At 36.8% G+C, this 23,632-nt stretch overlaps 3 protein-coding genes across 6 annotated transcripts; 1 reads left to right on the top strand and 2 right to left on the bottom strand.

Moving 5' to 3' along the window:
* Window positions 1-3,753: 3,753 nt before the first annotated feature.
* On the bottom strand, window positions 3,754-7,995 carry LOC113714441 (pentatricopeptide repeat-containing protein At3g14730-like). 2 transcript variants are annotated; one of them, XM_072069690.1, is made up of 3 exons: window positions 5,519-7,995; window positions 4,235-4,821; window positions 3,754-4,155 (listed from the first exon to the last, which is right to left on the bottom strand). In XM_072069690.1, exon 1 carries the CDS (start codon window positions 7,716-7,718, stop codon window positions 5,784-5,786), a length of 1,935 nt encoding a protein of 644 aa, XP_071925791.1. In that variant the 5' UTR covers window positions 7,719-7,995; the 3' UTR covers window positions 3,754-4,155; window positions 4,235-4,821; window positions 5,519-5,783. The 2 variants fall into 2 exon arrangements, with proteins under 2 accessions (XP_071925791.1, XP_071925790.1); XM_072069689.1 differs by having other exon boundaries at window positions 4,235-4,818.
* A 920-nt stretch (window positions 7,996-8,915) lies between these two features.
* On the top strand, window positions 8,916-12,513 carry LOC113714442 (uncharacterized). Of its 2 annotated transcripts, none has more exons than XM_027238272.2 (7): window positions 8,916-9,144; window positions 9,306-9,581; window positions 10,477-10,567; window positions 10,995-11,155; window positions 11,843-11,870; window positions 12,036-12,144; window positions 12,241-12,513. In XM_027238272.2, the coding sequence occupies exons 2-7, from the start codon at window positions 9,351-9,353 to the stop codon at window positions 12,320-12,322; spliced, it is 702 nt and encodes a 233-aa protein (XP_027094073.2). In that variant the 5' UTR covers window positions 8,916-9,144; window positions 9,306-9,350; the 3' UTR covers window positions 12,323-12,513. The 2 variants fall into 2 exon arrangements, with proteins under 2 accessions (XP_027094073.2, XP_027094071.2); XM_027238270.2 differs by having other exon boundaries at window positions 8,917-9,144; window positions 9,286-9,581.
* Window positions 12,514-13,367: 854 nt separating this feature from the next.
* LOC113714281 (uncharacterized) lies at window positions 13,368-22,334 on the bottom strand. Of its 2 annotated transcripts, none has more exons than XM_072068415.1 (20): window positions 22,071-22,334; window positions 21,862-21,933; window positions 21,642-21,776; window positions 20,793-20,911; window positions 20,415-20,714; window positions 19,829-19,919; window positions 19,655-19,760; window positions 19,443-19,556; window positions 18,940-19,103; window positions 18,650-18,770; window positions 18,277-18,501; window positions 18,000-18,190; window positions 17,110-17,277; window positions 16,920-17,025; window positions 16,345-16,482; window positions 15,204-15,365; window positions 14,923-15,123; window positions 14,341-14,535; window positions 14,108-14,179; window positions 13,368-13,890 (listed from the first exon to the last, which is right to left on the bottom strand). In XM_072068415.1, the coding sequence occupies exons 1-20, from the start codon at window positions 22,175-22,177 to the stop codon at window positions 13,735-13,737; spliced, it is 2,943 nt and encodes a 980-aa protein (XP_071924516.1). In that variant the 5' UTR covers window positions 22,178-22,334; the 3' UTR covers window positions 13,368-13,734. The 2 variants fall into 2 exon arrangements, with proteins under 2 accessions (XP_071924516.1, XP_071924517.1); XM_072068416.1 differs by having other exon boundaries at window positions 19,829-19,916.
* Window positions 22,335-23,632: the final 1,298 nt, after the last annotated feature.

Below are 23,632 nucleotides of genomic sequence, written 5' to 3'. Positions count from 1 at the left end.
AAATTTGATTCATCGAGTGCGTTGATGGTTTCAAAGCCAATCTTAAATACTAATCGATTTATACTCGATTAACTTCTAGGGTTGATTGGAATTTGAATCGACTGGCATACAATTTAAATTTACATGTAAAAAGTTCAAAACATTGAAATTTAACTAGACAAAAAATCAGTTTGAATAGACTTAAACACTCTCATTTACGTTCCGAATTGTTACATAAATAAATGTTGCTCGATACTCAATTGAGTGAATTCAGCTTAAATAGAGTTTGTTATTGGATTGGTTTTAATGTATTGATATTGAAGTTTAACTTTTAGCGTTAGATAGATCCTTGCAAAATCTATCAACCACCAAAAAAAAAAAAAAAAAAGAATACAAAGCCACAATATAATTTGGAGTAGTCAATCTCATTGAAATGTTTATGAACAAAAGTAAAAATGAAAAAAAAAAGAACAAACTTGGTTGTCACATTAATACTAACTCCATGCAAATAGAACAAAATATCAGTAGTATAATGTGTCGAAAATTCAAAGACTCCAGATGCTTTTCATTATTATTCAATAATGCTATTTCCAACATCAACCGGAAAAAGTTTCTACGATGTCATTCCTTCCAACATTTCAATGGTTTGGTATTCTAGTCCCTGTTGAAGCATGGAAATGTTTCTCCTGCGCTATTCCAACACCTCCGTCAAGTCGTCCCTGTCCTGCACTGACTGAATTTTTTTTTTTTCTGGAGACGATAACAGTTGTATAATCTAATCTATTCTACACTAGTTCGATTGCATTGACTGATTCGATCGATCTTGATTTCTCAAATCAAATCGTCAACTCAATCCATCGATGATACAGGAAAAATGCAATTTAACCGCAACACACACATGTTCTTGGAATATTACTATATATTAAGCCCAGAAAAAGTCTGAAACTTAAAATATTATTGACTTACAATAATAGTGCACATTGCAACAGGCAATTCTTCCATTGGCTAATCTACCATTGATTCAACTACCAAAGATTTCAACTTGTGCAACAATAAAAAAATAGGTCAACCCTTTTTGGAAGAAATGCATCTCAATTCCATGGATGGGATACTAGTCTCGGCGCCATTCACTGATAGCATTATTGTCCATGTCAAGAAAGACTTATCCGGATTTCTTTGTCATAATGTCCAGAGAAGCATGCTCCCAACCCCCCTCCTCCTCTCCCCCCCCCCCCCCCCCCCCCCCCCCCTTCTCTCAAAATTCAAATGTTCATAATAGTATTCATAAAGCATTTAAAACTTTCAAAGGGTTCATCATTCATGTTTTGGTCCAATTACTGGATTACTCATGAAACATCCATCACAAACACCCTCGTTGACCTGACGCTCCCAGCAGCCCAGCAAGCATGATTGTTAAAATTCCGACTTTGAATGGAGCAGCATTCATATGTAAAAAGTTACATTACAGTGCTGTGGACAGTGGAGAATAATACTACTGTAATATGATCAGCATCCGGCTAAAAAAGAGATGCAAATGTTGCTCAGCATCAATAATGTACTGGTCTTCCCACCTTTTTGGCCTACAAAGAATTTTTCCTGGGGATAAAAAATTATTGATGATGCTGTGATATGTTTATGGTTTAAAATTGGATAAATCACCTTTTAGTCGCCTATGATTTATCACATAACCTCATACAGTTTAAAAAACATATATGTAACCTCCTTGTGATTTAAGTCAAAGTATCACAGTTAATTTTTCCATTAAATTTAACGGTCAATGTTAAACTAATAAATTAACAAATTTACCCTTTAATTGCTTCTTTTTTTCCTCCAAACATAAAAAGAAGAAATTGAAATTAAAGATTTGGTTTAAAAACCTATAATGATATTTGTAGTAAAAGATTTGGTATTTTTGTTTCATATTTATTTGTTTTATATTTCCCTACTATTTTTTGTTTCTTATTTATTTATTTTATATTTCTCTTCCATCTTTTTCGCATTTGGAAAAAAAATTAAGATTTTGTCAATTAGAGTATAGGTTTTCAAAATCATTTTCTTCCCAAAGAGAGAGATTGAGAAAGAGAGAGAAGAAGAAAAAAAAGGCAGTGAAAGGGTGAATTTGTCAATTCATTAGTTTGATTTTGACTTTTTACTATTGATCGTTAATTTTAATGAGAAAACTAACAGTAACATTTTAATCCAAATCACGAAGAGATTATATATAGATTTTTAAACAATAGGAAGCTATGTGATAAAGAACCAAATTACAGGAGGATAAAAAAGGTAATTTACACTTTAAAATTCTAACCTTTTAAATGCAGCTAACATGATGAACTTCCTAGTGTTCAAGTATGTCTCTATTAAAAAAAGCTAGTACTACAAGTTTTTTATTTTTGAGTTTTCAGTGAAGGGTATAAATGAGCATCTCTTTTTGGTAAAAAAAAAATGTTGAATGATTTCAGTTACCACCAACAGCAAGGGTTAAAACACGCCATTCACTAACAAGGTAGTAACGAGAATCAAACGCTCCCCACTTTATGAAAAAGTGGTCTGTCTTTACTAACCTAAAACTGTGTTGGCAAGGTGGTTTCGAATAGGGATGTAAGCGAGTCGAGCTGCACGTGAGTAGCTTGGTCAATGGCTTGGCTTGAACTCGATTTGATCGAATTCGAGCCGAGTCTCGAGCTATTCGAGTACACATTCGAGTTGAATTCGAGTCAGAATTTTGTAGCTTGTGAGTTCACGAGTAGCTCGTCGAGCCATATAATTTAAATAATATATATGTATTACAAGTAAGGTATCGAGTCAAAAAGTTTGATTACTCGACTCGATAAAATTTGACTAAAGGTCGAGCCTTATCGAGTCGAGTCTCGAGCTTTTAAAGATTTTCTCGAGTCAAACTCGAGTTTGAGATTTTTCGACTCGATCGAGCTCGAGCCAAGTTATTTATAGATCGAGTTGAGCTCGAATATACGGCTCGATTACATGCCTAGTTTCGAGTAAGTTGCTGGCAGCACAAGACTCAGAAAAGTTATAGTACGAGTTTCAGAAAGACAATGGTCCGTGCAAGGTGACCTACATATGGTGAGGACAAGCTGGCTTTATCTAAAGAAAACGGTGGTGGAACAGCAGCAGCTTGGCCAGTTGCCATGTGAGCTATCACTTATCACTTCTCCGTGACTTTGTTGCAGAAAAGATTTCAGACTGCCTCAAAGTTTGGACTCAGCGGTCAAGGACTATGGCAGCACGTGCCAGTGCTGAAAAAGTGTGGAAAGTGAAGAAGAATTGTGTCAAAAGAATGAAAAATACCTGACACACAAATTTTGTATCATGAAAAAGGGTTTATTTTGGGTTTGTAAGATCTAATGCTGCTGCAAGAATGTCTCTGAAAATCTAAAGGGAGAGGGGACTGATTCTAAAAATGGTGTTTGGATATTGTAGTTTTCAATCAAAAAATTTTTACGTTTCTCTTGAGAATAATTTTTAATCACCCTTTTTATTTGACAAAAATTCTAAAAAATAGCAATCCAAACACGGTGCAATTTTTGTCAAATGAAATTCTTGAAAATCAACCGACAGTGAATCACGTTACGTACAGATTAATATCCAATAGCAGACAACATTTAGCTGTACACGGATATTGGCTTTAGAACTTTGATCACGGTTCCCAGATAGATTGTCAAGCAACTAACAAAAAATTCAAGATCTTGATTTGGCTTATGTTCGAGTTCTCACAATAATTGTGTTTGGATAGGAGGTTATTATTTGAAATAATTACTGCAATACTTTTTGTAATTTGATGTATATGAGATAAAAAAGTGTATTGAACTGTTTGTGATGCAAACAAACAATTTTTGACCAAATAATGGCTATCCAACCTGCGGAGTCCGAAATTTATGCACGAAACTACACAATTTAAATCACCAAACATATCAAGTTCTATCATTGTTTGATGTTTCATTGGTCATGTCCTTTTATGAAGGAGACATCGAGGGCCACTTCAATATTCTTTTCCATCTTGCACTGTTCCTCTTTTTGTTGTGTCATGTTTGTTTCTTTCTGGTAAGGGTTTTGATTCTCCTATTGTTCCTTAAACAAGCACAGCAGCACTCATTTGAATTCTGAGTTGAGTATGGTTGCTGTAGGGTTAAGACCTACTGAGAAGGTCAGGCTTTCCTGAATGAAAATGAAACAAATTGGTGACTTGATGAACATGACAGCAAAATTACATGTTCTGAGAAACGACACGACTTACCTATCCTGTCAAGGTTTCTATCTTCAAATTGAAGAAACACTGAACTCACACCCTTCAGGCACACGGGTACCAGTAGGTTGCACCTTCCCATAAATGTCCCCCTAGCTGTAGAAATTCGGAGCTCGCAGCAGAATGGGAAATAACACCCTCTGTATAAGCACTACACAGCATCAGCACCTCTCATAAATAATCTGCCCCATCTCCTTGCCCTCTCCCTGTGCTTCCCTTGATGAAGTAACATCAGTGAATACACAGCATCATTGGCATGTCATGCCTTGACACAGAATTGTGGCACTTTGAAGCAATGGTGCCGCTGGAAACTTGGCCATCCTGTGATGATGAGTTCCTCCTCTGAGTCCAAATTCATGTCATTATCCAAAAAAACCTACTGTCATCTTTTTCTCCAGGGATGCCTCGAGGCACAGGAATAAATTCCTCATAAATGACCACTCTGGAACTTGTACATTGAAGGCAATTCCATGTCTTATATACTAAAGAGATGATCAATTGTAGGCCTTCAGTTGGTGGCTGAGAAAGGGACCTCTGTCTTATAATTGGAAGAAGCCTCATATTCCAACAAGTAGCTACTTCAAAACCAATATGATTCAAAAATTAGTCAGGGAAATTATTCAACCAGGAATAATACATAACATTAGTTGGGATGTGGTTCACTTATTGTCAGAAGAAATTTTATCTATTCGCATGCTCCCCGCCTTAACCTTATGTTTATTTACGGGGAAAGAAGGTTGCCTCCTGAAAAACTGTCCTACATCAGCAATGCCATCCAGCAAAAATCATACTATTAAGATAGACCTCTTCACTTAAAGGTAATCCATAAGCAGCAAAGAGTAAGCTTTCAGTTGAATCATCCACAGATTCTAATGACTGTTTTATTGTTCCTTTTTCAGCCAAATCACTTATCTCTTTTTGACAGGCTGATATTCTGATCATACTGTTTAAATATAAACTTAGGTCAGGGGCAATCCCCAGGTGGACGGACTAGATTAATAGATATGTATGCATGATTTACAGTTTCTGAGCAGCCCAAGGATCCAGATACAAAAAACATCAAGAAGAAGATACTATTCATCAATCAAAATAATCATATGTTGAGCCACTTTGCCAACAAAGAGAAAAGGTGACATGTGCATTTTGTCAACAACAAACAACAATCCACAAAAAAGAAAATAAACTCTCCAAAACAAAATTTCTTAGCAATTGAGATAGCAAAATCTACGAAACACACCAATTAATCAGATTGAGAATGTGTGCTTGAGCTCTCACCATGGAAATGTAAATCCGCATGTGGTGTGCAGTCAACACAAATCCATATGCAATCCTGTTGCAGCAAACCCATACACTTTCTTTTCCAAACCAACTATCAAAACTGTTAAAACCAGCACCTTTTTGGTTGCAGAGGACCAAATTCATCATCCTTCGTATGATTTCCAATCTTATGCAAAACAACTCATTCAGGATGTTTGGGACTCAAAGTCCATCAACTAACAATATTGTTGGGCCAGCCCGGAGGAAAAAAAAACTCAAACTTTTACACAGTGGCTTCTAAGAGACTAGGTCGATAGCCATTCTCACATAAGCAAGCAGTCAGTGAACCTAATCCAGCATAGATTTCAATTCCTTCTGGATGATTCTGATCACGTGTAACAAATACATGGACCCCATTACTGAGTTCAATCCAACTGCAACCTGGGATTTTCTTCACATCTTGTTGCCTCATAGTATGCCTCAAACCAAAAACCTCATCATATCTACCTGATGCTCCATAAATGTTCGACAACATAACATAACTTCCACAATGCTCTGGTTCAAGTTCAAATATTTGATGTGCAGCAACCTCGGCCAGATCAGAATTACCATGCAGCTGAGATGCAGCCAAAAATGCCCTCCATACAACAGGGTTGGCCTCATAAGGCATTGTCGATAGCAGTTCATAAGCTTCCTCAAGCTGCCCAGCTCGACCAAGCATATCAATCACACAAGCGTAATGTTCAATAGTCGGAAAGACGCCATACTTTGGCTGCATGCTTGCAAGATATTCACGCCCCCAAGTCACAAAACCTGCATGGCTACAAGCTGACAAAACCCCGACAAAGGTGACTTCATCAGGCTTTAATTCTGTCTTAGACATAATGTGAAACATATCTAAGGCCTCATTGCCAAATCCATGCATGCCATAACCCATAATCATAATGTTCCATGAGGCAACATCTCTATGGCTCATCTTATCAAAAACCAAGCGAGCCTCCCTTAGACTACCACATTTTGCATACATGTCCATAACAGCATTGTTGATGTAGATATTATTATGCCCTCCATAAACACCCCCTAGTCCATACACAATCACGTACCTATGAATCTCTCTACCACGCATTAATGCTGTGAGATGAGCGCAAGCAGGAAGGACACTAGCAACAGTCACCAAATCAGGCTGAACACCAGCGTGCAGCATGTTCTCAAGCTGCCTCAAAGTTTCTTCATGCTCACCACATTGTCCATGAACACATATGATCGAGTTCCAGGAAAATATATCCTTCTCCAGTGTGGAATCAAAAACCTTGGAAGCATCCATGACAAACTTGCACTTACCGTACATATCAATCAATGCATTTGCCACAGCAACCCCTGAATCATACCCCATTTTTATCACGAATCCATGTATCACTCGTCCGTTATAAATCTCCCCAGCCACAGCAAGAACTGATAAAATCCCCGTAACACTAAATCTATTCGGAACAACCCTGTTCTCAACCATCCTCCTAAAAATTCCCAATGGCTTGTCAATCTCCCCAAGCTGAGCAAACCCATTAATCATGGCATTCCAAATTACAACGTCATCTCTCTCAGGCAATTCATCAAACACCTTTAATGCCTCACTCGACAACAACCCAACTCTCAAATAGCCATGCACCAATGCGCTACCTACATACAAATCAAACTCCAACCCAAGTTTAAAAACCAAAGCATGAATCTTTTCAACATCCATGGCATGACAACAAGCCTTAATTAGACAAGGGAAAGTAAACTTATCAGGAATTAAACCAACCATCCGCATGTTAAAGTAAAATTCAAGAACTTTATTAGGCAAGTCATGGGAAATGAATCCAGCAATAATAGCATTATAAGCATACACATTTTGGCAATGGGGCGAGGCCAGAAAAATAGACAATGCATCTGATATGGAAATAGAGCACTTCGAATACATGTTGATTAGGCTGGTGGCGGAGAGTGGGGAGGAGTGAAAAAAACCAGTTATGAGCATATGGGCATGGAGTTGTTTGCCTCCTCCGAGGTCGCTTTGATCTGCACAGGATTGAAGAAGTGTAATGCATGCTGTGAGAGTGAGGTTTTGAGGGTGGGCTGCTTGAATTTGAATTGGTGTGGATGAGAATAATTTGCGGGAAGATTTGATGAAATGAGACCTTTTTAGAATCTTGGATGTGAAAAAGATGAGGGCTTTGTTCATTTAAGTGTAAACGACTTCCGGGAAGTGGAGCTATGTGCGAAGGAAAGTTTGGAATTTGGATTATCAGATGAGCCGGAAATTCTGCTGAACGACGCTGAAAGAACCAGCATTTCGCTTCCGGCTGAAGGAGAAAGCTGGTAATTTACCCAGAATCTGAAACAGGAGGCGTAAAAGAATATGCAGCTAAAATTCCACGCTCTTCAAAGACGTGAACTGACCTTTTAACTCGTTGAAAGAGCCCGTCTTCGCGAGTCTTGAGTGCCAAGCATGATGTAAGTAATAGAATGAGAGGAGAGTTTGGGTTAGATGTCAAACGATTCTAAGTAAAATGTTTTGAATTTAAGATTTTTTACTTTGTCGTTAAAACAACAAAAAAAAATCCTTCGACTTAGAAAATTTTTTAATAGAACCACGACTGTGTGAAAGGTAGCATGACTTTTAAAATTTAACAGCAGAAAGAAAAAAACAAACATGCACATATACAAACGATAACATAACGATGGAAACTATGAGAAATAATAAAAAAAAAAACTTATGGAAATTTAATAGAAAAAAATAACTATACCATAACTTTGCTCATGGAAATCCACAATCACATATACGATAATCTTATTAAACAATTGAAAATTATGAGAGTGTTGTTCATGAAATTAAAAATTATACGATTGAAACAGAGAAGTTTCGGAGCGAGTACTAGTATTCTAGTTGAATTGATAAGCATGAGGTGACAGTAGATTTGCTCTAGAAATCGCAAAAGTTAATTGGATGGATTCGAGTTTATAAACATGGAGAAACAATTTCAAGAAATTACGTGGCAAGCACTTGATTTTGATTTATAAACATGCGGTAAAATTGGATTTTCAACACGCATGCACTTAATTATTTACACCAAAAAAAGGTAGAGTGGCTCTGTTTGACAGTGTAATTCAGTACTTAAATTTAATATCAGTATTTAAATTTAATAAATTCAGATGTTAATATATTTGGATGCATTTGTTAACAAAAATATAATATTTAAATTAATTAACATTAAATTTTTTAGATAGGATTTATTTTAAAAAATAGGTGATAAGTAATTCACTGTAATAACAAAACATGCAATTAAATCTTTTTTTTTTTTTTAAGGTACATCAGGTCGTCAATAAGATCCCTTTTTGTTTTTCTTAAAAAATTATTTCCAGCTGACAGGACGGGACCAATTAATCCACATTTATCACACAAAAGCAAAAGAAAGTTTCCCAGTACCTTTACGAAACCCAAACGAAACGCAGCCGTCTCTCGCGCCACCCATCCAAAACTAATCATTCATTCAACATCAGAGGCCTCCCCGTCCCCCCTCCAATCTCTCATATATCATCATGATGGACCACTATCAACAACCAATTTCCTGAGACAAAATTACAAAGCACAACTCAACTTGACGGAGGTTTTTTCTTTTTTTCCGCTTAATTTTCACTTCAAAAACACCCGCAAAAAAAAAAAAAAAAGCACTTCTACGATTTACTATTATAATTACTCAATCTACTTTCCTTTCCTTTCCTTTTTTGGGTATTCTTTTCTAAATTAGAGGGAATGGAAGTGGAGCAGGTGGTGACGGCGGCGGGTGAAAAGGCGATCCTCCAATTAGAGAGGATGAATTCAGATCGGGATCGGGTTCGGGTCAAGAGGAAAACCCTAGAAGCTGTGCTCGGAGAGTGCCAAAGAGCTCTCCAATTGCTCAGCACTGCCGGTTGTATCGACGAAGAAGACGATGATGATGTCGACCATGATGAACCAGCTAGTCACCATTATGAAATCGATGACGATGGGCCCGCCGGAGGAAGCTCGTCGCCCTCTCCTAGCCGGGATAAAGAGACCTCCGAGGTAGTTTTGAGGACAAAGTTGTAATTTTGTTGCTTTTTTTTTTCAGCTGGTTTTTTAGGAATATCTTGTCGAATTGAAGTCGTATGATAGATTGCGTAGCTGAATTCTCTCCAGTTGTCTGATCGTTGAGCTGGAAAGAGCCGTAGTTTTGAAGCGCAAAAAAAAAAAGTTGTGAATTTTGTTGATTTTCAGGTGAAATCTCCTGACAAACGGAATTAGGTCAATGAGTTAAGTCACAAGGTTTTGAAGTTTAAATTTTGTTGAGCTGGGAAGAGATGTAAATTTTGCTGGAGAATTTTGAACTTCAGAAATTCTTCATGTATGTATGTATGTGTAGTCCGAGCTAAGTGAGTGAAATTATGCTAGGCTGGAGTATGCGGAGTGGAATAACACAGTCTGAAAAGTGATGTTAATTGTACTGAATTTTAGAAGTTTGATGGAGACCTCGAAGAGTACTGAATTTTAGAAGTTTGATGGAAATCTCGAAGAGTACGGGAAGTAGCTGAAGTTAGGAGACATGGTGATTGACGATGTTTAGAATGAGATAGCTTAGCTTAGCTTAAGGATATAATAGAGTGCAAGTAGGGAACTCAAAAGACATTCTTTTGGAGGAGGGTCAATTGAAATGTGGGTAACCAGAAAAGGAAACAAGTCAGTTGGAATATGTTGAACTCCTGGCGATTCTATTAAGTCTATGCAAGGGTAGCTAGAATGGTTGTACCAATTACTGCTTGTTTTGGTTATCTGAGAAGGCCAAATATGAATATGCTTGTGAACATCTTACAGTTTTGAGATCCTACAGTGCAAACATGTTGAAGGCACATCTGATTGTGCTTATTGTAATGATTTTTATATGGCGATGTTATTGATGTCGTCATTTCTTTCTCACTTGCAGTGGTGCGATCTTATCAAATCAAGAGTTGAATGTACTGATTTCCTCGAAAAGCTTGAGAATGCGCAGGCATCAGTTCCACAAAACATAGCTGGTATGTTTTCAAAGACTTTTTGTGTGTGAATTTTTTGGGATGCATAACATTGTAAATAGATACATAGTATTTGGTGAGCAGTGGCAAGATATAGGTATCTTGTCCTTTGGTTTTTTCTTTTTTTTGGGTGAGCAGTGGCAAGATGCGGGACTTAAATTCTGCTATTCTACATTTAAAAGCTTCTATTTAGCCAATATTCTTGTTTTTCTTAGACGCTTGAGAAGCTGTCAAGGATGGCAAATTTTTTTTTTTTGTTTAAGGACTTCTGTGCATATTTGAAAATTCAAGTCAATTACATAGACCTTAAGCAGCACTATCACTCTGTAGATATTTTTGTTGTACTCTCTCCCCCCTCCTCCCTCCCCCAAAAACAAAAGATTTTGCCAATGAAATGGGAATGATGTGAAGTCTAATTTGTTTGATGCAGAAGAAGGTACTTCGTGGGACATGGTCAATGAGAATGATCTGTGGGAAGGTGGAAATTCCGAGTTAGATCAAGAAGACTATGTTTTGGTTAGGCAAGAGGATATTGTGGATGGTATAGCATGTTTCATGGCTGCATATTTGCTGTCTCTTAAACAGACAAAGGTAGATAAAGTCTCAATGTTGCCTTTAAATCTTGATCCGTTTTGTTTTCCTTGTATATTTTTTTGTCCGTTCATTTGCTTCTTTTTTCTTAAAGATTTATTATTATTTTTCCATATTTCGTGATTATTGATGGTATTCACTAAATTCAACCATTGATTAGTATATACTTGTTGCTTGTATTTTAGGGTCTTCTGTTTGGCTTTGCTAATCTATAAGGATTGACGTTCTAGGAGCATTGTCTTAAGTTTATGTTATGCACTTTTTAGTGGTTATAATATTAGTATAAAGCAACAGTCCATTCAAGAGGCTAAGCTGCATCATTCCTTTTTGTAACCACAGAAACAGAATGTAGCATTTTATTTTCGATTAAGGAAATTTTGTTTCTGCATTTAGTCCTTTTCCTGCTGTGTGAACTGTGAATGGACAATGAGGTACACATTTGAGGCAAAGAAGGTTTAGGTGCTTGAATAGTGCATTGTGTGCTATCTTAATTCATTTATCCATTTCTCTGCCCCAACACACAACCCCCCCCTGTGGGTTCTCTTCCCAAAGCTAAAGAAAAAGTACAAGGTGGTGAAGGAGTAGAAGAAAGAAAGAAGCCCAAGCTGCATGCGGTTCCCCAAAAAGGAAAAGAATATTTTTTTCCCATCTCGTCCCCATAGTAATGTCTTGTGTTTGTACTTGCAGGAGTTGACTCCAAACCAACTTCAGGATGGTAAGCTGCTCCGTGTGTCATCTTTTTCCTTTAATCTTGGATGAAAGCAAGACTACTCTCTTGAGAACTGCAGAATATGACGGTTCACTTGTGTCTTTGAGTTCCAGTAGTTGCTTAGATGCTATGCTAGTATAGGTGATAAAATCTTTGAGCATTTTGTTTCAGCCCTTTGCAAGACATTTTCTGTAAAAAAGAAAAAAGGAAAACTTCGGAAGGCTTGGGATGGGAGCAAAGTTATCTACAATGTGGCATCCTGGGGAGCTACAGCCATTGGGTAAGCAATTGGTATTTTTTTGCTTAATACTGTTTGGTTTGTCTCTGTCACTGCCTCAATTCTGATGTTATTGTCGTTGTGTTTGTTATTCGCCAGCATATACCAAAACCCAGCGATTCTGAAGGCTGCCTCAGCAGCATTCTGGACTTCCTGCCGTGTAATATCAAAGCTCTTCTGAGCAGTGTGGCACACTTTGCGGGAATCAATCGTGTGCTTGTGCTGCCAAAAGTGCTTCCCTATTCTTTAGAAATGTGTAACATAAATGCCATTCATTGTGTGTGTGTGTGTTGCAATTGATAGCTCCAATGTTGTTTAACCCTGTAAATATTCTTTCAATGAATACTTGTCGTCTTCCACGGGTCGAACCAATCATCTAGTCTATAGTGATTGCTTGGCCGCTGACTGCTATGTGAAAAACAAGCAACCTGTTTAATGCTACAGTGGTAAAATGAACCGAAAGCATTTTCAAGTACTCTCTTGCAAAGTTGCAAACACAAGTGGCATTTGAGAAACAAGCGCCCTTTTGCATTCCTGTCCAGTTTAACTTCCTCGGGGACACCGGAAAAAAAAAAGGGATCAACTAACTAATTCTATGGTAAAGAAAATGAAATGAAAAGCATTTTCCTCCTGCTGGCAGCAGGACGCGGAATTTTACCTGAACTTGTGCTTTTATTATGAAAATTTGTGTTCTGACATGGTTCTTCAGATCTGAAAAGCCATCTATCTGCTGCAAACAAAGAAAAAAAACTAATAAATCGAGGACAGCTTCCTTGTGGCTAGGGCAAACGAGGCCCGAAGATCGTACCAGGCAAAGTGAATACAGCCCGCCAGAATTGCTACCAACATGGAAAGCCAAGGCTCTTGTACTCTAGCAAAATTACGTGCTAGGCGGTTTTTCTGTTGCCAAATTACATAGCTAAACGGTACAAGAGAGATGGGTTGTGTAGGTTGCAAAACAGGAAAAGCGAAGAAATGCCAATCAAGAGCAACTCTTTCTTATCTTTTGAGCCACGAGGAACAATCTTGGTAATGTCTAGTTGACGTTTGTTAACTGGGTTGGCGATTGTTAGAAACGAATGAATTGGAGCTCTCAAGTGTGCACAAACAATTTGTTGAGAAGGTAAAACATCAGCTGCAACAAGTATTCGAGTTTGGACAGTAAGTACCTGCAATCAGCAGCAGTATATCAAGAGGCCAATTTGCATATGCTTGTAAGTACACTATTTGTCAATGTATCTGCATGTGTCCTGAATTGCATTAAATATGATATGTTATATACGTACGTAGTCAGAAGGTTCGATATGTATACAAAACAAAATGGCCAGTAAGCACATCTCAAAAGCTTTAAGATTGGGAGATCCTTTTAAACAACTCTATATTTGCAACTGAACTGCAAATACCTAAACTGTAATCCTTCAGGAATATCGCTGAATCTGGATGAGCAGGATTGCCTACTTGAGCAGGCAACTTGCGTAGCTCGTCTAATGAAAGGCTCAAAGTGATAAAAAGTTCATCCCCGAGTGTCAGGGCTCTCTTCTGTGCCATTTGAAGCATTTTCCAGCCCTTGCAACTCATCTTTCCTTGCTACCTCTAGAAGTAGAATGAGTTGCCCCCCTTATTACTTGCAGCATCTCTACAAAGCATTGAGCGCACTTCAACTATAGATCGAGGATTCTCCAAGTCCTTGTCTTGTAGGGAATTCCCAAGAAGCTGCTGCATTTGTGATGCAAAAATATCATCCAAAACCTGCATATACCCACCCCATGTGATAAACTTACATCAGAAAAAAATGGAATGAGATTGCAATTAGTTGCCCTCTACATACTGTAAGACGAAGACAAACCTATCCACCAAAAGACAAATTTCTAATCATGGTTAGGGTTCAGGAAACGGGTCCTGGTTTAACCTCTAAAGCAACTTGTATAACCAATAAATATTGTACAAAGGATGCGTGTGTACTTACTGACACAGCAATCCGAGATCCCTTGTACCATGCCCTATTCTCTTTCCTGCTCTCCAAGAAGCTTAAAATATCCTATAGCCAAAAAAACAAAAAAAAAAAAAATATATATATATATATATATATATATATATATATATATATATATATATATATATATTCCTGAGAAACAAGAAAACAAGAAATTTGCCACTACCAGTGCAAACTTCACACAGCAGTAAAATATTCTAGCTTACCTGTCCCATTTTATCCCAGTAGCCTCGACAACATGCGATGAAAACATGAGACTCAAAGATGGAATGCATATGATTAATTGAGCTGGCCAGAAGGTCCTTAAGAGGTTGCATCCTGCTCCTGACATCTGATTCTATCACAGTGCCCTTGGAATCCAGCAAAATCTTTTTGAGCTTTGTACTCCCCTGCAACTTTGTCTGAGGAAAAAAAAGATAAATAAAAATAAAAAATTTAATGTTAAGTTACATGTATTTTGAGGAATCCAAGGCATTTATTCTGCTAATGCTCAAAGTCTAGCCTGTATACATGTTAATATGATAACGTTCAAGACTCTCAAAAATGTTTATTTTATTTTTTATTTTAATTTTTTTAAGGTATCTACAACAGAAGAACAATTTCTTCCCCTCCATCAAAATAAGTCTACAATACAATAGCAATTTTCAGTCAACATCACCAACAATATGACATAAGTTAGTGATGGTATTCACAGATTTTTCAGAAGCTATTCTTAAAAGATTTGGGTTATTGGAGGTGCACTATGTCCTACCGAGAATTTTTCAACTGAAGAGCTCAAGGTTACTCACATTTTCCACTAGTTTCTCAACAACTGCTTGCACATAGTTTCTGAACTTCGACCTAAGCATTACAGTCACCTCACTTAAACGCTCTCCAGGGGCTGTGTTTCCACCATCAGGGATGCATGAGCCCCAAGACTTCAGTTGCTGCTCTATCTTGGGACGCAGAACATCAAGCATTCTCTTCATTGAGTTTAGAAGAATGCCAAGCTGGAAGAAGAGAAAACAAAATTTCAGATCAAAACAGTGACAGGGATTAAACAACTTGATATTAAGATAAGTCTACTCACCTCATCAGGTACCATGTATGCAGAAACATTTCTTCTGGCAAGCTTCTGCACATACTTGAGACCAAATCTTTTAGGTGCCAGGTTTTCCTTTAATGGAGCCAAAACATCGGCATATTGCCTCTCAAGAGCATCGACAATTGCCTTCTCAACATCAGCAACAGCCTTTTCCCCAAAAAAAAAAAAAAAAATGTTTCAGCTCTTTCTTCAGAAAAATAATTCTGTGCAATATATTTTAGCTATGGTACAAGTAGATATGTCAAAATGGGTGACTTGGGCGAGTTTGGGTTGGGTAAAATGGGTAATGGGTATAAGTGACTCAACTCATTTATACCCATTTAATTAGATGGGTATAAATGGGTAAGTCAAAAAATGAATGGGGTAATCCAATTACCTATTTATAACCCATTTATTTTAACTTTTTGTAAACTCATTTAAATTCATTTTTGCAAACTAAATTATCAATTTATACCACTCTTTGTACCCATTATTAGTTTTAAATATTTACTTATAATGTTCAATAAACTTAATTACCAATTTTTGTTCATTTATACTCTATGTCACAAAATTACCTATTATTTAATAATTGAATAATAAGAATATAAAAATTTGAACTAAGTACTATAAAAATTAATATAAAAACTTAATCCAAAAATTTTGAACCCCTAACATTTTTTTCATATATAAATTTAAAATTTCATTTTATAAAGATAAGAAAATAGGCTAAAATTTATCATAAATTAGTAATGCTAAAAAATGAGCAAATTAACAAACTAAGATAAAATAAAATAATAAGATAAAACCAACAAATAATAATAATAATAATAATAATAAAACAAAAGTAGTTAACATCATAACAAAATAAAAAATTTGAAAAAAAAAGGTGGGGGAAAAAGAGAGACTTGGGGAGAAGAGAATTCTAAATGGGTTAATTGGGTTTGATGGGTTACCCAATAATACCCATTTATTAAATGGGTATTATTGGGTAATCCATTTATACCCATATAAAAAAATTTAAGATACCCATACCCATCTATTCATGGGCGGGTATGGGTAAATTTAGTTAAGTGGGTTGATTTGCCACCTCTAGGTACAAGCAACCAAAACTGAAAGGCAAAAGGTCAATGAATTCGTGAACACATACATTCTCCAACACAAATGTGTACTCTGGCCAGCGACAAATGATGATCTCATAATCATTTAATGTCTCTTTGAGGCGATCATACATGTCATCAATAAATGGGGTTGTTGAATGCTGTGTCCTAACCCCAGACCATTTGACCTGTACATCATTTAAGTTATTTCAACCACTAAGGTAGAGCAGGCAAAATATGGAAAACGATGAAAACTGTAAGAGACTCCTATATGATGCCATTTACTTATTTTAACTGGTTTAACCAGTTCATTTACAAGAAAACATCAGCACATTTGCATTAACTTGCTTTCATCAGCACTCAATGAGTAATTAATAAAAGAAACCTATGACTTGGTAAAGTCATAAATGCCAAGCATAAAAGGAACAAGTTCTACCAGCAATCGCAACATACACATAATGCAAAACCCAAATTCCACACCCACAAAGAATGAAAGATGAAACTAAAGGACCTTGAATTATTATTGCACTTGACATTGTGGACATTGTTTTAACTGCACATACCATTGGCCTATGAGAAACTCTGCCACAGATTATATGCAACAAAGTTGCATAAAAATATTTACCTTGTCTAATTTGCATGATTCAAGTAGAGAGAGGCGTTTATCTTGTATCCACAGAACAATGTACAAATGAAACAACTCCTTTGCATCAACTCCTCCTTTAACAGGTCTAAGAAAGAGACAATGCCATTAGTGATCCAGTCTGAACACTATAATTTGAAAGAAGAGATATATGTAGGAAAAACAACAGTACTTGATATTCCAGCTGGAAAGATCCCTCTGAAAATCTGCAGTTGCTATCACAAGTTCTGTTACAGGAGGTGAAGGACCTGTTGGAGGGCATGCAATAAGGAAAGCACGCAACCTACTGCACAGTTCTGCACTATATATAGCTGAAGAAAGGTTCGGCAGGTCTATAAAACTGCAAAAGAGGGAATGATGTTAGCTAAGTGGCTATGTGGTCAATCATTTGCAGCATGACATGACTGACTCAAATAATTGACAGCAGTTGGAGAAAAACATCCTTAGGTCCAGGCAGAAGAGAAACATTTCCATTGAAGCATAACACATAATCAAGCTATATCAAAATTCTGCAGAATCTTAAACGGGCTTGATCAGTGCTGGGAGATCCTTTTTGTCGTGGTGTTGCAATGGACTTTAAGAACAGATGTTTCGTAGAAAGAATCAGAATTTCACAAGCAGGACCAAAACTTTAAGGCACAAAGGGAACACATCTAGTCCACTCACTTCATTTTGCACGCTACACATTCTAAAGAAAATTTATTGTTCTAACCATGCCACGACAATTGCAAATTCTTCAGTTCCACGGATTTTACTAGCATTCAAAGTCTAAGATCAACAGTTGGGCTATGTCATATGAATTTTTACCTAGTTTCAATACCACATCAACATCACAAACAGAGGATGGGAGAGTAGAATTTCCAGTATTTAGTCCCATTTTTCCCAACTAGAAGACATCACACAGAAATCCAGCATATGAATGCAATTCAACATACTGTCTATAACTATAATAGCACCTTGAATAAGGAACTGTGAGCAGAGAGATAAGTACATGATTGTCTCATTGTCTTTCAAATGCTTTATTTCAAATCAAGCACCTAGAAAAGTCTAAACCAATTATACCTGGGAAGTATATCTTGATTGTGGATCTCTATATCGGTAAAAATTTCATTCTTGACATTCAAGCATAGAGTTTTCATCTTTTGATATGCAGTAGAAATAGTTAGAGAATCCATCAATATGCCTTCACTGTTGCCACTAACATATTCATCAGTCTCAGTCAAGTGCCTCCTTGATCGCTTTTTTGAAGCAGCCTGTACAGGTTGTTTTAATCCACGAAATATGAGAAAATAATCATGTAACAAGAAAAGGGGATGTCAAGGATTTTTTCCTCACCAACCTGGAAGTAACTGTAGAGCTTATTCTGTGCCTCTGGAGATAGTATATCATGACAAAGTTTGTAGAGTTCAACAGCTGGCTTCAACACAGGTGCTGCATGCCCAGTAGCAGGTCGAAAAGTGTCCATAATTCCCGAAGACAATGATTCATCCAATGATTTGTAATTTTGGAAAACAAGTGCAAAAATCTGTTCAAGCTGATCCTCAATTTCCCCTAAAATACGTTTCTGGAGCAAGCAGCCAAAAATGAGAAACAACATTAAGAAGAGAGATCAGCAATGGTAGATGATTTTTGTTTTCTCACACAATGTAAGCGACAAAGAAATGGGCTGATGAAATAAATTAGCATGCCATCATCAGAAGATGATATGATACCTCCTGGCGACTCAATGAGGTTTTGCTATGGCCCTTCATCAGGACAGGGTAAAGCAGATCATGCACCAGTTTAAGACAGTCAGCAGTAGGTGTGGCCACATCCATCACATAAGAAAGATATCTGCAATTTCAGCAGGACACAGAGATAAGTGATCAAAACAAAGTTTATGTTCTACAAGAGACATGGTCATAATAAGCATATGAACCACAAAAAAGTACAAACAGCAGCAGAAAATTCAAGCTTAATCAGCTTGAACGTCAAAGTGACTAATGGAACAGTAATTCTGTACCTAAGTTTTGTGTATGCATCAGAAACCCCAAAATATGAAGCAAATTCGGTCAGTAACCACTTCCATGGACCATGCAGCACCAAATTCCTTTGCTGAAAATGCTCAATCTTCATAGCAACTTCCAACGCCAGGTCATAAGCCACTGTTTCTGCCACTGAGCCACACTATGGAAATAAAATACCATGTATCAAACAGCAGTCCAGTTCCAAGGTACTTTTGCCTATCTTATAACATTCTATAAGAATGACAGACCACAGAAGGGATTTCAAAATGCATACAGCCTTTGACTCACTCTTTTTCTTTTTATTTTTCCTCTTTTATTGTATCTGGATACTTGTCTATATTTACTGGTGCACATGATAATGTTCATCATAAAGGTGGTTGGGGACAGTATTGTGAATGCTTCTTCTAGACTGATTACACCACTAATCTTTTGGTTCTACTGTTGATGGTAGGGTTAGAAAGAGATAGTTTAAATAGATGTTAATAATTTAACAACCAACCTTAAGGTGACTATTTTCATCAATACCCGTTGAATAATTAATGTAGAGTTGCACTCTCCCAACCAGCTCATGCTCTGGTTCATGATAAATAGACCACCATCTTAGCTTCTCACCCTGCAAGTAGCATCCATATTGAGATCCAATCTGAAACCAAACCTAACAAGGGGGGAAAAAATAGTAAAGACAGCCTTTAAAGATATTTTTTAACTTACAGGATCCTCTGCAATAGTAGCTACTTGAGCAAGGACTCGACCACATTGCTTCCCTTTGGAATCCTGGACTTCAACAATTAGATCATCTCCTAGCCCATCAGGAAAACTGTAAAGCTGTCAACGCCATACTAAAGCAACACGTCAAACAAATGCACAGAGTTAAGAAAAACATACAACATATGGGTTTCACTAGATCCTGGCTGCATTCTAATAGCATCTTCTTCACTGGAACTCTTGAGTCGCAGTAAACAGGAGTATGCTTCTACTAACATGTACAAAACACCAGTAAGTATCTTTACAGTTATCCACTGACTCAACAAAGTATCAGTACATTTAAAGCATAATACTAGTTATAAGAAAAGAAAACTAGAAGACTTCTGCTTTTTCTTTAATTTTCTTAAATTTCACCAACGGAGCATAAGCTGGTCTACGTCACCATTAATAGTAACAGAAGCTCCAGATCATGACAATTTAGATTACAGCCAGAAAAATGAGTTGCTTGAATGAACAGCACAGTAGCAATGCCAGACATGATAGAAGTGTTACCAATGCTTATAATAGTAGACATTTCTTTTAATGAGAATCAAGTTTACTACATTATACCATCTCATGTGTGGATTAACCATTTCTTATGCACACTTGTCAAAAGCAATATGAACTTTACTGTTAGTTGGAAAACTAGTAGCCACTCAAACACCAATGCTTCTGACTCGTCAGATACAAAAATCTCCCACAGAATTGAAAATTAGTGTATCCACACCTTGTACTTCATAGGATGATGAACTGCTGCGCAATGTTGCCACACCAACTTTCAGTAGTCCAGAAACTTGTTTTATGTATTGAGTGCCAGCCTGAACATATGCCAAGCTCTGGCGTGAAAAAGAACCATTTGATACACGAGGTGCAAAACGGACTTTACGCACTGCTCGCCAACCAGAGGAAACAGCCGACCGCAGTTTGGAACTGTGATAGCGGACAGATTCAATCTTTACTTTTGGTACTTTCACCAATGCAAAACTGCAGCCCCTAGGTGGGTCGAGACCTAATTTCACCTTCCTTACTGCAAAAACGAGTAGAATGTCAAAATAGTTTCTCACACAATCTCAGTGAGTATAAAAGATCTGATACAAAGAACTACCTTGCACTTTCATCTTCCCAACCATTTTTTTAGGTTTAGCAGCAGAACCTTCTGTAGGAAGCTCAGAAGACCGCTTTAACATTAATTCCTCCTCTGATTGTAATAGCACTTGCTGCAAACTGTAGCATACAAACAGTAACAGATTTGGAGTGAAAACTATGTCTAAGATCACAAATACTACTGTATTGCCACTGAAGCAAAGATAAGGCCCATTAAAGGGCAAACAGTTTTCAAAATAAGAAAACGGATGTCAAAATTGAATGAGAACATATGCAAGTTTTAAGCTTAGACATGCATGTGCATTAGGAAAATGGAATCACTTCTAATTTTATGGATCTGCCACCAGATTCAAACTTCAAGCAACATAATAATTGTTAGACTGCACAAAAGAATAAATTATTGTCTTCTCTAACAGTTTAACCTTCTACAAGTTAATTATGCACCACGATATAACGAAAACTCGAAAGGTCCTGGGTTCAATTCTAACTACGATCCATTAATGTAAGCACATGCTGGCCTGTTCAAAAGAAAAGTCTAGCTAGTATGTGAGAGTGGCATAAAGTGTATTACCATATAAATGACTCTCTTTTACATGATCAGCAAGGTTGGCACTAAGAACTCAGGTGATTAGTCGGTAGAAATAGTTTCATTCATGATCATCTAAATCATTATGTCCATCCAGTGGAATCACTTTCAAGATATCTAAAATCACTAAGATTGTGAGGTAATTAGTCAATAGAAAAGTCCGTTTCATGATGACTAAAATCATTATGTAAAAAATGTCAATCCAGTGGAAACAAAATTTATACGTCTCACTAGAGTTCACAAAATCCCTTTCCAAGAACTTACTTGAAGGCATTTCGTAGCAAAGCACATTCATTCTCCAAAAACATGGGAGCTTCCATGCACCCCCTAGCCCAGGCATGCAGGCAAAGTCGAACACATGCGTCGTAAGCAATCACAGCGTGCCATGGTCCTAGTGCACTGAAATTGTTTAATGTTATAAGTCGAGATAATAACAGTAAGCAGATTATTTAGCTGCAATGGGTAATGTTGTAGTTAAACATACATAGCATGAAAATTGGGAACGCGAGTTGGATAAGTGCTTGAGGGGATACCACTTTCCGCAGCAGCAGCAGTCCTACATAAAAAGATAACATTTTCTCCCTTTATGCAAGAAAAAATGGATCATACGACGTTTCTATGGAACCGAGTATCTGATGACTAAAGATACAAAACTTAAAGTCTGTGCCAACAATACCACAAACAAATACAAACCTCACAGTCGAGTCACGAGTGTATTTCGGAACATTATCCTGTTGACTAATACCTGGAGACCTCCCCAAGTTATCTTTCTCAGCTTTCATGGAGGACAGGTACTCCATTTTTGACACAGGACTTGTTTCCCTGTCTATCTTAATTTCCCCACCAGATCCACAAAATGGAGGTGCACTTGGAACATCTTCATCGGAGAACCTTTGCTTCTCCAAATTCCTAGAAGTTACATCCTGCAGAAAAATAATTCACCATAGTCAGAAGAATGTTCAACACTGCAGCAAGGTATAAAAGATAAATGTTGTACCAAAAATAGGTAACAACACATTCTATTTAATATCAACCAACACTAGATCCCATGCAGAAATTATATGATTGGATGTAATTATCAAAATGGATACGTTTGACTATCTTCAATGTTGAGATTTTGGTTGTCAGTTGACCCAATTGCTAACTTTTGCTAGTTTAATATTTTGATTTCTTAAACGACTTAGCTATGAATTGGACGAGTCTATGATTTCAGGAGCTAACCGGGAGAAATATGTCTTGACACTTAACTACTAAAACTTGATTTTGGGATAAACGCAACTTGGCAGTATTTCTTCTTCTCTTCCGTCTGGGAAGAGGAGTTTTAGTTTTCTCTCCGAGGGATGTTCCGGAGGAGAGAATAGGGAGTTGTTTTGGCTTGTTGAATTCTAGTGTGCAATTTTCTTATTCTCTTCCGAAAGCTTTGTTATTCACTCTCTCAATTATCGAAGAAAGATGATGTCTTTAAATTCAATTGAATTGTGTGAAGATTTTCTTATGAGGCGTGGCTAATTTTCTCATCTAGTCAAGGATCAACGCGACGACGCAGTCCCATATATCTGTGAGATCTAATTAATTTTACGTGTTCCTTAATTTGTTAATATTTGCATGTTTTCTATTTTAATTTCCATGGGATTATTTTGTTAATTGGATATCAAGGGCCCGATGTGCAATTTGACTTATTAATCTCTTGTCAAATTAATCAATTAAATCCGTAATTGTTTAGTTGGTTAATATTAGTGACAATTAGTATTTTCACATACTAGGGGAACATGCAATCTGATTTAAATAACCCTCGTAGCGTGTTATTAATTTGGGTTAGGCTTTTCTAGTTTTTAATGCAATTAGGAAATTAATTTCTACGGTCGTACCTAGGAGTATTTCCTGGTTAGGGGTAATCAATAGTCGTACCTTGGTTATCAATAAATTAAGGAAAAGCTGGTTGTTAGAGTTTATCGACGACTATAACTAACCTGTTAATAAAATTAAGTGAACCTTCTTTGCATCAATGATCGGATGAATGGACTGTGTCTACGTAGTTGTATCCTTGGCTAGAATTTATTTATTATTTATTTAATTGCCATTTACATTCGTATTAATTATTTATTTATTTTTGGTTAAATTGTTTAATTATTTTTTAGTTAAATTGTTTAATTATTTATTTTTAGTTTTATCTGATAAAAATCCCCCGTGTCTCGAATTTAAAAAGAATCGAATTTTTTCCAATCCCTGTGGATTCGACCCTGTTTACTACTATA

Source organism: Coffea arabica, chromosome 10c (genome assembly GCF_036785885.1).
Source record: "Coffea arabica cultivar ET-39 chromosome 10c, Coffea Arabica ET-39 HiFi, whole genome shotgun sequence".
NCBI lineage: Eukaryota > Viridiplantae > Streptophyta > Magnoliopsida > Gentianales > Rubiaceae > Coffea > Coffea arabica.
This window is presented reverse-complemented; position numbering and strand designations above follow the sequence as displayed.